We start from the raw sequence: 15,063 nt of genomic DNA, 5'->3' as shown, positions 1-15,063 counted from the left end.
AATCTCACCACAGAATCACCTATTTCTCTTCACTGATTTTGCAAGACATCTAAGCAAAAAACACAGACATGTTTAGGAGGTCAATCTCATCCTCCTGTCTCCTCTGAAGGGTGTGAGTTCAATTGCACAGAAGCAAGAATGAACAGGACAAGAAGGGGTCTTCAAGTCCAACTCCCTGCTGTCATAGACCACTATGTTACATAAATCTCTTTCCTAAATTCATCAAGCAAAAGGTGTTAATATCTCTCTGCCATCCCCTTGAGCTAGCCAGCCCGAAACACTTGTCTTCCCACAGAGTTGCTCCAGAAAAACTGTTGAAGATCAGCTGTCCCAGAGCAGCTTCATTTTTGCCCTTTCCTCTTCTTCGTTGAGCTCACTCCATTTTAAAAGCAATGCTGCACGTGGCACTGTTATCCCAGCCACACGGGACAGTAGTCAAGAGCAGCTCATCTGCTTTACACTCTCATTTTGATTAAGACAAGGTGAGCTTTTATGGGTTAGCCCATCCTTACTAGAGATTCAGATCTGAGTAGCAATTTTGTCTCCCAAGCAGAGGCCAGGGTCACTTGGCTTTAGCATCGCCTCCACAGGAGGTACGGTCCCCGTTAGCATGCAGCACCGCAGCCTCAGCTTTGGAGAAGTCTCTCCCTTTCACAAAGTAGGAGAGTCTGTACAAAGCTCCCCTCATCTACCAGCTCCTCTAAGCAGGTCTTGAAGCCAGTACTTTTCAATTCTGCATGCACAGAGAGTGAAATAAAGTTTGAAAGTTTGAAAGCCTGTGAAGTTGAATATATTAATAACGTGAACTCTTTGGACTCTTGGTCAATTGTCAGCTTAATCCTAGATGCCTGGAAGGCATCAGTGTAATTTATTTATTCTTTTTATTATATAGGAGGAAAAATGATATTAAAAGCCGAAGCCATGAAGGTTCCAAATAAAAGATTGAACTCAGCCACACCACCGTTCACGAGACGCTATAACATTAAGGAATTCCTTGCACCTGGCCTGCCCCTGGCTAGAAAAATCTCCCCTTGGTGCTATGGTATCTGAATAATATTCAGATGATAAAGGACACTTTCTCTTATTTATGCATTCTGGAGTAAGAGAAAATGACAAGAGCATTTGGGGAGAGGAATAGAAATGCTGGGTGTGCAGCAAGAAGTGCATCTTATCACTGGCAGTCACCTAACTCCTTGTATCCCCACCAAGTCCAGCCAAACTGTTGATCTGGGGGGAGATTTATTAATGTGTGCACTAAAAAACTTGTCTGTAAGTGGCCACCATTCACGATTAATGCCTTCTATTCCCAATGCCCAGCCAAAACCTTGTGGAAAAAAAAGAAGGGAAGAGAGAAAGGAAAAAAAAAAAAGAAAAACCCAATGCCAAATAGAAACTTCCAAAAGACAGGAATGCTAAACGTTCCATGAGATCTTCTTGGGATTTTACCCCCACAAAGTCCATGAAGTCTATGCTCATATTCTAAAGTAATGGATCACAAGGTCAAACTGGAAGAAACAGTTTGGCTTGGAAATGGGAACTAGCAAGACAAGAGTTGCCTTTCTTCTGTTTTCAGCAACCCAAAATGCACATGATGCGCTTTATGATCAACCCTTTGGGATCCTGGAGAAGGACACTCTCTAGAGCTCATTTCTCTTGTCATGGCTGAGCCTGTTACCAAGAATGAAAGGGTGGGATAATTTCAGAGCCGTGTTAGAGAAACATGACACAAAAAGAGCACTATACCACACCTGACATCCTGTGGACATCATCCATACTGGCCTAGGGCAAGCAACTCATTATCTCATGTATGCTAGAGTAAAACCAGTATAAAACAACCAGGACCGATCAGGACTAGCAGGAAAAACTGGGGCTACAAGTTAAAAGAAAACATCAACAAAAAAGTGTCGGAGCACCAAACTCCATAGACCTAAATTCCTTCTGCCCCACCATCATCAGCAATAATAACACTTCTACAAACAATGCCCAATACATGTCTGCAGCCTTTTCACCTGCTATGCCACTTGTGTTTCTGCTCAGTGATACAACAGCAGGATTTAAGGAAGGATCATACTGGAACAAGTTGGTTACTGTTGTTGACTGGTACCCAGAAATTAGTGTCACATGGACAGCAGCATCTTCTGTCCCCTACAAATAGAAATGAAAAGAATGTCAGGGATAAGAATATACCAATAAAAAAAGTTATTCCCTATATTTCTGCATCTTCCATACTTAATAAGTCAGGCACTGATTAAATTTATATATACAACAGATTCTAATGCATACAGTTGCATTGTCTTTAAAGGGACATCTATGGAGAGTTATAAACCTTAAAACAATCCCAGACTATGCAGATTTTCATTTGCTATATCCATACTAGTAAATTAAACAGTGGTAAATCATAGGCATAGACAGTTAACCCTACGCTTAAACTATTGGCATCATCTTGGGTATAATTTTGCCATGCAGCAAAGAGCACTGCTGCTAACAATCCCTAGACATTTTTTTGCATGACACACAGATAATGTCCAGAGGAAGTATGGATGTAAAGTAGATTTGGAGCTGAAGAGGCTTCAACAATATGAGCAAGAGCAATTGTCCCAGCCATGTTTAACCTACTAGTAGGCACTGAGCTGAAAATGGAGACATGCAATTTTACTGGAGTTCAAAGCCCCAGTTTTGTTTATGTGAGGCTTAACTAATGATGATGCAATCTGGGTTTCTTTGCTGACTGTTTCACTGGTTTTCATAAATCACCTATCAATCTATTGTTAATTAAGCTGGTCTAAACTGTAGGTGGAGTCCATGTTAAATTGTCCCACAGCCAAGAATTGGCTGATGGGCTACTTTTTGCCCTTCCCCCAGTGTAGTTCAGGCCAGGAAAACATAGAAAGACCTGTAGGCTGCTGACTGTTCCCAAAAAAAAGTGGTTTCTTACCCGAGAGGGAACTATACATTCAATTCTTGTTGAATTTCGGTCATCCTCCAAAATTAGGCAAGGCTGAGATCCGAACAACACCAAGTTTAGCCCTTCCAGATTGGTCCCCCTGAGAGCTACACTCAGTCCTCCTACAAAACCAGTTATTCAGTTACATTCAAGATGTGGAATGATATTTTTATATGCAAAGGATTCTTTATTAATAGGTGACTACAAAAGGGAGTACTGTCTCTCAGTTGATCTGATGGTGATCTGCTTCCACCTTGCTGTGCCTAGCTTCTTGCCTATTATTTGAATTCTTGCCCATGATACAGGAGGACTGGGTTTGTTTCTCGGTTTATTTTTTAATGACATACGTATTTAAACCAGCAAGGTCTGGCCTGTGATCTTAACCTTAGAAAGATCCCCAGCCCAAGAATGAAATAAGGAAGGAAGGAAGAAACACTAAGAATGGAAAATGAGCTTAACACAGCAGGTGCTTTCACAGTTCAAATAGCTGCCAAGCACCCTGCTGTCAAAAAAGCCTGTAGCATGTGTCTAGGAAACTTAGGTTAGAAAGGGGACTTGGCAGGTCTTGAGACTTAGCAGAATTGTGAGGAAAGTCATGGAGGGCTTGATTGTGCAAACACTGAGCAACCTCAGCTCTCCTTTGTGCCAGCCAGAGCTGAGCCTCTTCAACCACATGCAGGATCATACCCCACACAAGTCAGACTTGCACTTCATCTTTCTGCAGCACCCAATTCTAATGCAAATAGGCAAGGTGTCCCTCTGATTTTCAAGCAACTAGAAGATTCAGGGACATTTCAAAGAGAAACAGAAAAGAGAACAGGAATGGACATTAATGGGAATTCTAACCTGGACTTTGTTCTTTGATGCGGTTTAGAGACAAATTAAAAAAAAAAGAAAGAAAGAAAGAAAGAAATCTTCCTTGAAACTTACAGCTGGTTGCTCTAGTTATAAGTCCTGCAGAGCTTTAGGACTATGGCTGGACAGACTGCTCAGACAGAATTTTTATTACTGCAGTATTTACGTGCATGTGCTATACCATCATGGCTATATTGCAACCGAACTGAGATTTTATTATGCTTTTCATGTGTGACATAAGTAAAATTCTATGGTAAAGTCATTATATATTGATGGCAGTGTCTCTTGTACCTTTTCCTCAAAGCATCGTTTCCTGCTAATTCTTTAAACCACCAGAGAAGCCTAGAAGTTTAATCTTCTAGATTTTGTCTGGTTGGCAGCAAAACCAGGAAACAGCAACCAGCTATGCTAACAGCAAGCTCCTTCCATCCACTGCAACATGGTAGTATCTTTAGAAAGGCACCCCATGCCTATAGAGATAGGTCACGGGGAACTCCCAGCACGGCACCATTGAGACCAGTGATATTTTGACAAGAGGGACCTGGTGCAGCAAAGTACAAGATGCTTCCTTGGTTTCCTCTCCTGTAATGTTAAGTTTGCAGAGCCAGAAACAGCAAGAACTCAAAACCGAAGCCACTTGTCTAATGTGATAGTTGTCAGATAAGGAGCCTCAGATTTAGAGTACAAAATCCATGTGTGTTGTGTGAAGACTGATGCTCTTAAGTTTTGATATCTACACTTATATCCATATGCAATGAAATACTGCATATGTGCACTTTACGATAAGATTGAAGAGAGGTATTTTAAATGGAAGAAATTAAAAACACAGATGGAAGCTGTAATTCTTTCCAATTATAAATGTTCAAGGCATATGTAATGTAAGATAGCATTATACTTGCTTTCTTTTTAATGAATGACAGATCACTGTAATTGGGAGAAAAACTGGATTGTCAGCGAAGGAAATGAGAAGCAAGGCCCAAGCACTAAAACTTGCCATTGTTGGCTTTTTTCTTTTAGGGTTTTTTTCATATTAATTAAAGCAGTGAGTATCAACTTTATGTACTATATGACCCTCCCACTGGAGAGGAGAAAAAAAAAAAAAGAGGAAAGAAAAAGGTTAGAATATCTTTCTTGCCATACACTCCAACAAAACATGAAGAAAAGAGGTGGCTATAACTTCTTGCTTTTCATCTTCAGAACCCTACATTCTTCCAAGACCATCCCATGGCACAGCCACATAGAAGTTCACAGACCATCATTCCCTTCCTCTGTATGCTCCCAGGTGGCCGAGCATGGCATAATCAGTTCTCCAAGCCACATGGCTGAGCTAGCTTCATGCTGCACCTAGGCCAGTACTCCTGCTCTCAGTGATGTTTGTTACCATGAACCCAAAGCACCTCAATAATGAAACTAGGAGGTTTCGGGACAAAAGCTGGATAACTTTTACTGTCAGAGTAGACCTGGGTCATGTTGTTTCTAGGTACATTCCTAGCTCCTTGAAAACAAGCCATATGATGAGACCATTGGTCCTTACTGCACAACCCAGGTGTGTCAAGAATGTTCTCCACATTTCTCATTGGGCTGGGGAGACTCTTCCCTCTCCCAAAAAAAGAAACGATGGCTTTTTACAGTATTTGATTTGGCTTAGTTACAGTTGGCTAGGCACCTTGCTGGAACTTCCAGGTGAAGTCCTCTCATCTGTGTCACATACAGGGCAGATGAGAGAGTCATAATGGTCTCCTTTGGCCCCAGAGACCTGTGTAAAAGTTTCCAAGCTCTTGTCTTCAGTGGTGGAATATATCACTCTATTTCCTCTTCTGTTTCAAGGAGAGGAGGGGAATGGGAATGGAAAGAGCTTCAGTTTAGTTTAAGCTTCTCTAGGTTTCTCAGTTTTGTATCTGAACACAGATGAGATTTCCATTTTATCACTCAGAATATGAATTCATTTCAATTGGACTGAGATGAAACAAAGTTTAGCCATTTCACAATTAGGCCAGATTAATTCAAATGCTACAAAGCTATGTGTCAGATGAATATGGGAAGATGAGCCATGAAACACTAATAGCCTTCTGGATTTCTGGAATAATATACCTGCATTTGAACTTACTATTCCCAAACAAAACTAGTCGTTAAACTGGTTGCCTCCACAAAGAACCAAGGAAAGTCTGTCACACTAAGAAACTTGCCCTAGTGCTTTGGTCTATACACAGTGTGTCCAGCTGTATTATGTCTTTTCTGTCAGATGAAGACCTTGGTAGTGAAAGTACAGAAGAACCGAAACACGCCATGAAAAGCAAGAAGCAGAAAGCAGACGTCCCCTTAGAGCCAGTCTGGCATTCAGACCTACCAATCTCTGAAGCCGTAGGAGGTTCGATAGCTACCAGCTTTGGCTCAACTCTTAGGAAGATGTCTTCTCCTGTGCTGGCACTGAGTGCGAAGCCACAAGGCCTCACCAGTAGTGTCAACCGGTAGACTCCGACGGGCAGCCTCTCCATCTGGCAAACCACTTCAGTTTGACTTAACGTTATGACATGGCAGGTTGTGTTGTTCACCTCCACCTCCAGGGCTGGCTTCTCCTCAGGGAAGCCAGCTCCCCTGATAACTACTGTGGCCTGGGACCCATCTTCTGAAGGAATATAACCAACAAGATGACTCATGAATTTTGGACTAGCAATGCCCAGGATTTACTTTCAACCAACAGTTAAAAGTTTTTACTACCTTCATCAGAACATCCCAAGAACTACACCACTGATAATCTCTAATTTTCTCCCATAATGCCTCTTCCTGCCTGTTCCTGTCCAGCTATTACTTTTTTCCTTAATTTTTTATTAAAAATAACTTGAGCCAAGAGCCACCTTTCACTTTAAGCACCAAGCCTACCACTGTGTCTCTCCCTTTATTCCTCTACCACCTTCATGTTGCTGTAAAAACACGTCTGTGCTACATACTTTGAGACTGGAGCTGATCAGAAGTGCCCCACTATAAAGTGCAGTTTCCATAAAATCAGACATTTCCAAAAGAATACGCACACACAAAATCATCAGCATCTGGAAGATCTTTTTCACAGAACAGTGTTTTTGCCATTTTGTTCAAACACAAAGCCCTGTTACCTGACAAATACTCCACATCACTGACTAAAGGTGTCAATTCCTGGCTGAACAGGAAAGAGCACGAACCAGAACAGTTTGCAAGGACATCATTCACCACCACCACCACCTGGAGACAGAGAAGAAGGTTACTCTGAAGCTGGAAGGTGTTTTCTAGAGCCACATCTACCCGGTAGACCTGCAGAGTGATGCCAGTAGCTACACTGAGCTACCAAGAGCACTCTGACTGTGCCAGCACAGAGCACCGTCAGACAGCTGTTTATCCTGCTGCAGTCTCATTACAAGTTTAATTGCAAGGCTTGCTAGGACTCAGTCTTAGGCAAAGGAGAGCACAGCTTTGGAAGCTGTATCACCAGCCTTCCTTGGTGTCTGCAGGATCCTATCTCCCATCTTGCTGGGACCCATAGCTCCTCCCAACTCCTGTTCTTCTAGTCATCCATTGAAGACCCTGCTTGCCATACCCCTGTTCTTCCCACCCCACCTTGGGAACAAGTTTATTATGTTTACAGCACCCTGTAAGACTAATTAGAATGAACCCCAAAATGTGTCTTTTCAGCATGCAACCCTCTATTTTTTTTTTCCCTTGTTGTTCATGCTGAAACAAGAAAGCTGGGCTGTGACCTTGATTAACAAGAGAAATCAAGAGATATCTCTTCTGAGATCTTGATATCTCAGAAGGGTCAACTGGCAGAGCATAGGGTATAGGAGAGCCCCTCTTCATCTCTCTCCCAGGTATTAAGGGTGTGCCAGGAGGGTACACCAGTGCCTGCAAAAAGCAAAAGCAGACTGTCTCCAAGAAACGCAAGGAGCACAGAGTTGCAAAGTACTCTGCTTGAATAGACACAATAACCAGAGGGACATTTTTACACTTGTTGCTAGCAGTAAGCCAGAATAAAGCTTCAAAAACAAAGAGGAAATCTGATTGCTGCTGTTGTTCTTGTTTCATTTGGTCTATTTGAGGGTATGTCTGCACCACAGATGGCAGAGATATCATACATGGTTGAGCCACTGGAAGCAGGGCAGTCCTCACGTCTGGGGAACAGGCTCGCCAAAAAAGCAGGATGACCCAGCCCCAAGTGCTGCACAGCTGGGCTTCGAGCATATGCGGCATCACCCTGTTATCACTACAGTGCCCGGCAGCCTTTGCTGGAAGCAAAGCCAACAATGTGCACTGCTCTGCAACATATGAGTTTGCAATGTTTGTTCATCCAGCAGACTCATTCAGTCAGGAAGTCCTCCTTGGTCTCTTTTCACACATGAAGAATTGAGATCCACAGAGGCTGAGGGACTTGCCTAATTCACAGACTAGTACCACAGACACCATCTCATTTATTTTAGCCATCAGTGTAACAGCTGGAATGCTGCAGATGAATGGAGTGTCATTCCCAAGTTTGGTAGCCAGCACCATAGGACCCAGCAAGGGTGGGAGCCCAGAGACGACATCAGCCCTTGGCCACTACCTTAAAAGAAATAAATTGTCTTCCATCACCCATGATGATCATTCTCCCCACCTTCAATAGCTCTTGGAGGAAAGTCCTGCTGCACAAACCAGGGAGATGAATCTGACTGATTTATGGCAAAGCACAGAACAGTAGATTTCTGAAAGGATTTAGTGGCAGAAGTAGGTACCTGAATACCTGTGAGACTCCTGGATCTACACACCCAAGGTGAATCAATAGGAAGTGCGACAGTATATTAACTCACCTGTGTTTTGTTATTGAAGGTAGCAAGCATGTCCCCAAATATTGGCCCAATAAACACACCTCCATCATAAACCACACGACTAGAAACAGTTGGCTTCAGACCAGTGAGATTTTCAGCAGAGACCTGGCAAAGAACAAAGAATTTAAATTTCTCACCCCTTTCCATCCTGTGATTTTAAATTAAAACTGTTCCCCAGAGTTCATACAGAGTCATTACAAGGCAGAAAATAACTCCTGGAAACCTCTTCTCAAGCTTCTTCCATGACTCCTATCTCCAGGTCTAAATCTTCATTATCCAAGACTTCACAACACCTCCCTGTTCCCATCCTCACCTTGCAGCCAAGAAAATGAGGCAAAGAGATTCAGGAACCAAATTTGCAAATAAACTTTCAATACTCAGTAATATCATTTGGAATTAGGCATGGAAATAACTTTGAACATCTGCTTCTCTAAAACATGACTTTGGGTGAAACAAGAGCCTGTGCTACAGCTGAAGATGCAGCTTAAGCTTTTTTCACCACCCAGGCCAATGTCTTGAGCATGAGAATTCATTGCTCCATCAAAGATAATTTTATACTTTTAGAAGCTGGATATACAAAGAAATAGGGTTTTTTTGAGGGGGAAAGAAGCAGCTCAGTCTGAGTCCTTATTCAAAAAATACACTTCTACTTGAGGCAAAACTTAAACGATAAATCTTGAGATGGGAGAGTGCGAACTGAACCTTCATCTGAGACTTATGAGAACCAGATATGAACCCATAAAGAATAGTTCTCAGAAAAAGACCTTCTTGGCCCATAAATGATGTCACAAACCTGTACTGAGCTTCAGTTACTGTACTGAAATATTAATGTGATTATAATAGCTTTCATTTCAGTATAGCAGTCCCTTTATTGTGCAGAACTGCAAAAAAGCACAGAAATTACATTCTAGCCTCCTCATTTTGAAGCACAGGCTCTTGAAGATGTAATTTCTCCTCCTGTAACTGCAATTGTTTTTTTTAATCATCTAATCTGGAATCTGCTTAAGCTGCTGTTCCTGATAGGAAGATAGATTGCCTAAGGTCCCATGGGTGTTTTCATAAAAACAAACATTGGGAGAATGACTCGGCCAAGGCCAAAGACATTGAATGGGGTTCAAAGTGCGTGTTAGTAAAAGAAATTACTGTACACTGATAAGATTGGGCAAGTCCCCAGTTTTTGTTTTCCAAGTCAGTGTCCAGATGCTTTCATAGCAAGAGTTTGAATCTTTGGTCACGATGAAGTCACTGGTGTTGAAGTACGGGGCTGTAGAATTATCTATATTTTCTTGCAAAAGCTTGCGGAGATGGTGGGAGGAGATGTGCACTGAAACATCTGCAAAAGACATTAGAAAGCAATGGATATCCTCATCCCTAGGAGAGCACATCTACCTGCTCCTAGAAAAGAAAGATATTTCATTATTAGTAGAGGCTGTTGTGGTTCAAACCTCTGCAACCGCCAAAAAGCAGCAGAGGGAAATTTACTGGATCCCAAATGTCAAAAGATCTCCACTATTTAATAGCTAAGAAAACCTAGAAACTTCTTTCCAGTTGGGACCATCAGAAATTTTGGCTAAGTAATACTTTTCATTACATGCAACCTACATTTTTAGGAGACGTGACATTTCAGTGTGCAAGTCATGTTCCTTCAAAATAGAAAGGTTGGAAACTTGCTACATGAGAGGGGTGGGGGTGTGTGGGGCAGGGAGAGTCAGTCTGTGAAGAAGGCTTTGTAGAGTCCAATCCCAAATAAATGCAAATGACATCCTATTTCTTTTGACATAAATACCTATAGCCAAAGCTGCAGATATAATAAATCTCTCTAAACAAATTCATAAGAAAGAGGGGAAAGCAGAAGACCTGGGAACAGGGCAAGAGTAATGAGTACATTTTTAAAAGATGATATTCAAAGCAGGGGACTATCAAGACAGCCTTCAGCTGTTGCAGAAAAATCTCAAGTGACAACGTGGAGGAAAGAGTTATTTCATGAATATTGTAAGGTTATATTTTCCTATTTTATGATTTGACTTTATAACTGAGTCAACAGTTCCTCAGTCAAGAACTTCATAGTTGGCATTGCTCATATTAACCTGCTCACTTTCATTGTAAGCCCCTTTGAATATTTAAACCAAACACAAGAAAACCTAGCACATCTAAAGGGTGACTAATTCAAGCCAAGCAATTCTATAGACAAAAGCTTTGTGGTATCTGCAAAACAATTACCAATCCTGGTAATCCTAGAAGAGAATTAATTTCTTCATACAGGTCTTGTCATACAAGATGACCAGAAGTATACATGCTGGAGAAATATCAGCATAATGAAACCTTGGGATGCAAAATCCCAACCCAGGATCTGATCCAAAGTTCTTTAACATTAAGATAAATATTTCATCGTGGCTGTATGCATGTTGTGGTTTAGCCCCAGTCAGCAATTAAGCCCCACCCAGCTGCTCTCTCACCCTCCCCCCCCCGCTGGGATGGGGAGAGAATCGAAAGAGCAAAAGTAAGAAAACTTGTGGGTTGAGATAAGAACAATTTAATAATTGGGGGGGAAAAAAGAAAAGAAAACAACAAATTGTAAAGAAAAGGAAAACAAGAAAGTGAGAGAGGAACAAAACCCAGGGAAAAAAACCAAGTGATACAACCACTCACCACCCACTGACCAATGCCCATCCAGTCCCCAAGCAGCGATCACTACCCCCCGGCCAACTCCTTCCAGTTTCTATACTGAGCATGACGTCATATGGTATGGAATAGCCCTTTGGTCAGTTTGGATCAACTGTCCTGGCTGTGCCCCCTCCCAGTTCCTTGTGCACCTGACAGAGCACGGGAAGCTGAAAAGTCCTTGACCAGTGTAAGCACTGCTCAGCAACAACTAAAACATCAGTGTGTTATCAATATTATTCTCATACTAAATCCAAAACACAGCACTACACCAGCTACTAGGAAGGAAATTAACTCTATCCCAGCTGAAACCAGGACAATGCATTTTGGAACAACCCCATACCTAACATCTAGAAATACTGCCCTGTCTATAATCCTTAATTCCCCTCTTGAAGGACATAAAATGAAAAGATCTAGCAGCTATCACAATGGGTTTAACCTGCCAGCCTGTACCCTGAGCACTTCAAAGATTCAATATTTTCTCTTCTTCACTTGGCTTCCTGCAAAGGAAATCCAGGACCTGTACTTGCATCTTCTCTTACCTGATATCACTGTATTGGCCAAGTGGATGCGGAAGGTCCCTCTGATAGGTGGAGATGACTTTTGCAGTCTCTGAATGGTGAGGCTGACTCTCACATCCTCCGTGGAGACATAGAGGTAGCCATACTCCTTAGAGCCTTCCCCAAGCAAAGCACCTCTGTGTGATATGAAAGCGTTAGCAGTCAAGACCCCCACTCCTGACACCCCCGTGTCACCAGCAGCAGAGGGACGCCTATAGGAACAACACTCTTGAAGGACCTAAGGAGAACATGTTCAGAGCTCAAATGGAATTGAATACTTATATGCTTATACCTACACAACGTAGGCAATGCACACAACAAAAAACGATGGAAAACCAGCTTTTTTAATTATGATAGAAGAAATAGGTCATGCAGCACCGAGCACAAGCAAGTCCTGCCCCAGTACTGGTGTTTTTAAAGGACCAGCTCAATGCAGCCTGGACAGCAGCTACAACAAAGCCAAAAGCTTTCCTACTTCATCCTGTAGTCTCCTCGAGTCTATCAAAATCTTAACTCCCCTGAATTACAGAGATATTTCATATTAGAGTACACCCAAAGCCCAATTTCTAAAACTTAGAATATTTTCTCCCTTGCCACTAAAAGTCTCCTTTTTCGAAGGAAAAAGACACTCTCTGTGGTGCAATGATGCCACCATGTGGCTAAGCGTCTGGATAACAGCTAAAGTCTCTCAGACCTCAGCTGTGGCTTCTGCAGAGCAAATTTCAAGGATACAAAACCAAAGGGACCACTGAGCCTTCTCGTCTGATGTACAGCCGGTACATCAGATTTTAGCTAATATTCCTGTCCAGACCGCAGCAAGTTGTATTAAAGCACAGCACGCGCTCAGTTAAGAGAAAGAGCCAGGTTTATTTTGAAGATATCCCAAGACAGCAATCAGCCCACCCATTTTTAAAGCATGCACTGGTTTCTCTTTTCAGTCTTCCTGGCTTCAGCATCACACACTGGTTTCTCTTACATCTTCCTCTGCGAGATGCAGAAGCCCACCAGTGCTAAGCACTTTTTTCCTGGTGAGAGGTGATGTGATCAATCCATCTCTTAATCTTCTTTTTATAATCTAAATGGATTGAGCTTCTTAAATCTTTCTCTCCTAGGCATTTTCTTCAGCTCCATAATCTTGCTCATGGCTTTTTCTTTTTTTTTTCCAGTTTTTCTAAATCCCTTTGAAAAATGATCTCATCAGTGCTGTATGTAGCATTCCAATGCCAGTCTTGTTAAGGCTACACACAGGAGTAAAACTTTCCTCTCTTCCTATTAGTTACACCTCTGTTTATGCATATTAAACCTCACAAACATCCTCCTGTATTCTCATCCTTGCCTTTACCATTAGTGGTTCGTGTCAAAATACTATATTTGACACCGGCAATTAAATGTGCTTTTCAGGGAGAGACTTTCCTAAGTCAAATCCTTCTATGCTGTGCTAGCTAAATTGACTTCTACAGAAGAGCTAGGTCTGAACTATGGTTTATCTGTTTTACCAAATTACTTCTTAGACTTGGGCTTTGCAGGACAGTAGTCTGAGCTGCTGATGAGCAGCTATCATGTTGGGAAAACTGAGGTATAAACTGGATTGCATCAGTCTTTTCCTTTGTGCTGACTTGGACTATGTCTCTGAACCCCCAACAGGTGATTGATGAATCCACCAAAGCCATGGATTTCACCAAGAAATGCAAGGACTTGGCTGCTCTGGGAACCAGACCTAATTTTCTTCAGATCTTAGCCAACTCTTAAGGGAGAATCTAGCTGTCTTTAGAGCATTCGTAACTAATTACACATTGCTTTGCATTTGCTTGAAAGAGGAGAGACCACAAGGTAAGAAACAAAATTAAGTTACAGCAGTCTGAGGTTCACCTTCTTCTGAAAGGAGGTTTCCTGGGGACGCCTGAGCAAGTCATTTCAGGTGAAGTAACTGAGCCAAACTAACAGCTGGCTGCTGCAGAGAAGAGGCTGCATTGTTCCAGCTTCTCCCTTGCCTGGGTCTATTCCCATCAGATCCTTGCTAATTCGACTGGATACAATTCTACTTTCACAGGAATTATTCTCTGCCAGTATGGCCCTTTAACGTTGTGCTCTCTGATCTGGTCAGCCTACAGCTCTGCTTCCTCTTTCATTGTTGAGACTTCCAGAATGGAAACCATCTCAGTAAACAAGGACATATAAGGTGGACTTCCATTGCCTAACATGGTAACTGGTGTCATTAAAGATGTTGGGAGCATCTCTGGCTGATCTCCATCCACTGTTCCAGAAGGGCTTAGATCTCCTTCTAGACCTACTTCATATCTTGGTATCCCATGCATATCTTATATACCCCAGGTTAGCTGAAACATCTTAAGCATCCCTGGTTCAGCAAGTGAATCTGACTCATACAATGGATCTTCAATACTAGAATCAGATACCCTCACTAAGATGTCTACAACATATGTTCAAGATCCTACATGGTGAGCAAAGCTCAAAACACTAATGTGTTGAGAGTGAAATTAAGTATCTTAATTTAGAACTGCAGCCCAGCTACTGAGTACAGACATCTGTGCAGGATTCAGCAGTCTAAACAGTCTGAACATGGCCCATTTGAAATGCCTAGAGGAGAAGACTCCAATGAAAGCACAGGGATTGCCAAGCTGCAGTCATCCTCCACCGCCTCCCATGTCCTGTCTTAGATGACAACCAGCTCTAGACATGTCAGGGGGACTGCAAAAGGTATTACAGGGTAATGAGATGATCTACTCACTGTCCCTACCTTGGAGAGAGAAGGGGCAGACTTGCACCACAGCCAGACACCATCCAGGACACGTTGTAAGTGGGAAAAGACCCCACCACAGATACTGCTTCAACTATTCTCCCACCTGGCCAAGGTGGTTTGGGATCTCTCTGAGAAACTGAAAGAAAAAGAGCACAAACATTCATTAGAGCAAGGAGAACAGCTGTCACTATGCCTAGGTTATTTTCATTTCATAGCTGGAAACATACCTGCTTGGGGTATTTTTCTTTGTTTTTGTCTGGGCAAGACCATTCAAGAGTTACATTTGTAGAAACACATTTTCAAATAAACCAAGAATATTGATATTTGGCAATTTCTTCCTGATTGTTTTCACAAAAAAATATAAGTTCAAGAAAACAAAATTATTTTTGTGCCTGCTGTGAATACCCTTCCCCTCTGAAAAAGTTTCAACCAGCCCTATCATTAAAGATTTTAATG

The 15,063-nt window shown here is 42.1% G+C and overlaps 1 protein-coding gene across 1 annotated transcript in view; it reads right to left on the bottom strand.

Moving 5' to 3' along the window:
* The window catches only part of PKHD1 (PKHD1 ciliary IPT domain containing fibrocystin/polyductin), a 269,688-nt gene that overhangs the window by 227,694 nt on the left and 26,931 nt on the right, over positions 1 to 15,063 (bottom strand). Inside the window, exons 21-28 of the mRNA XM_072857760.1 lie at positions 14,605 to 14,743; positions 11,832 to 11,986; positions 9,777 to 9,961; positions 8,611 to 8,733; positions 6,910 to 7,015; positions 6,147 to 6,425; positions 2,936 to 3,066; positions 2,010 to 2,145 (exon numbers count right to left, since the gene is read on the bottom strand). Of these exons, the coding sequence (XP_072713861.1) occupies positions 2,010 to 2,145; positions 2,936 to 3,066; positions 6,147 to 6,425; positions 6,910 to 7,015; positions 8,611 to 8,733; positions 9,777 to 9,961; positions 11,832 to 11,986; positions 14,605 to 14,743 (1,254 nt within the window). The remainder of the gene's footprint in view (positions 1 to 2,009; positions 2,146 to 2,935; positions 3,067 to 6,146; positions 6,426 to 6,909; positions 7,016 to 8,610; positions 8,734 to 9,776; positions 9,962 to 11,831; positions 11,987 to 14,604; positions 14,744 to 15,063) is intronic.

Source organism: Ciconia boyciana, chromosome 3 (assembly GCF_034638445.1).
Source record: "Ciconia boyciana chromosome 3, ASM3463844v1, whole genome shotgun sequence".
Classification (NCBI taxonomy): domain Eukaryota; kingdom Metazoa; phylum Chordata; class Aves; order Ciconiiformes; family Ciconiidae; genus Ciconia; species Ciconia boyciana.
The sequence above is the reverse complement of the archived record's forward strand: the minus strand, read 5'-3'. Positions and strand labels throughout refer to the sequence as shown.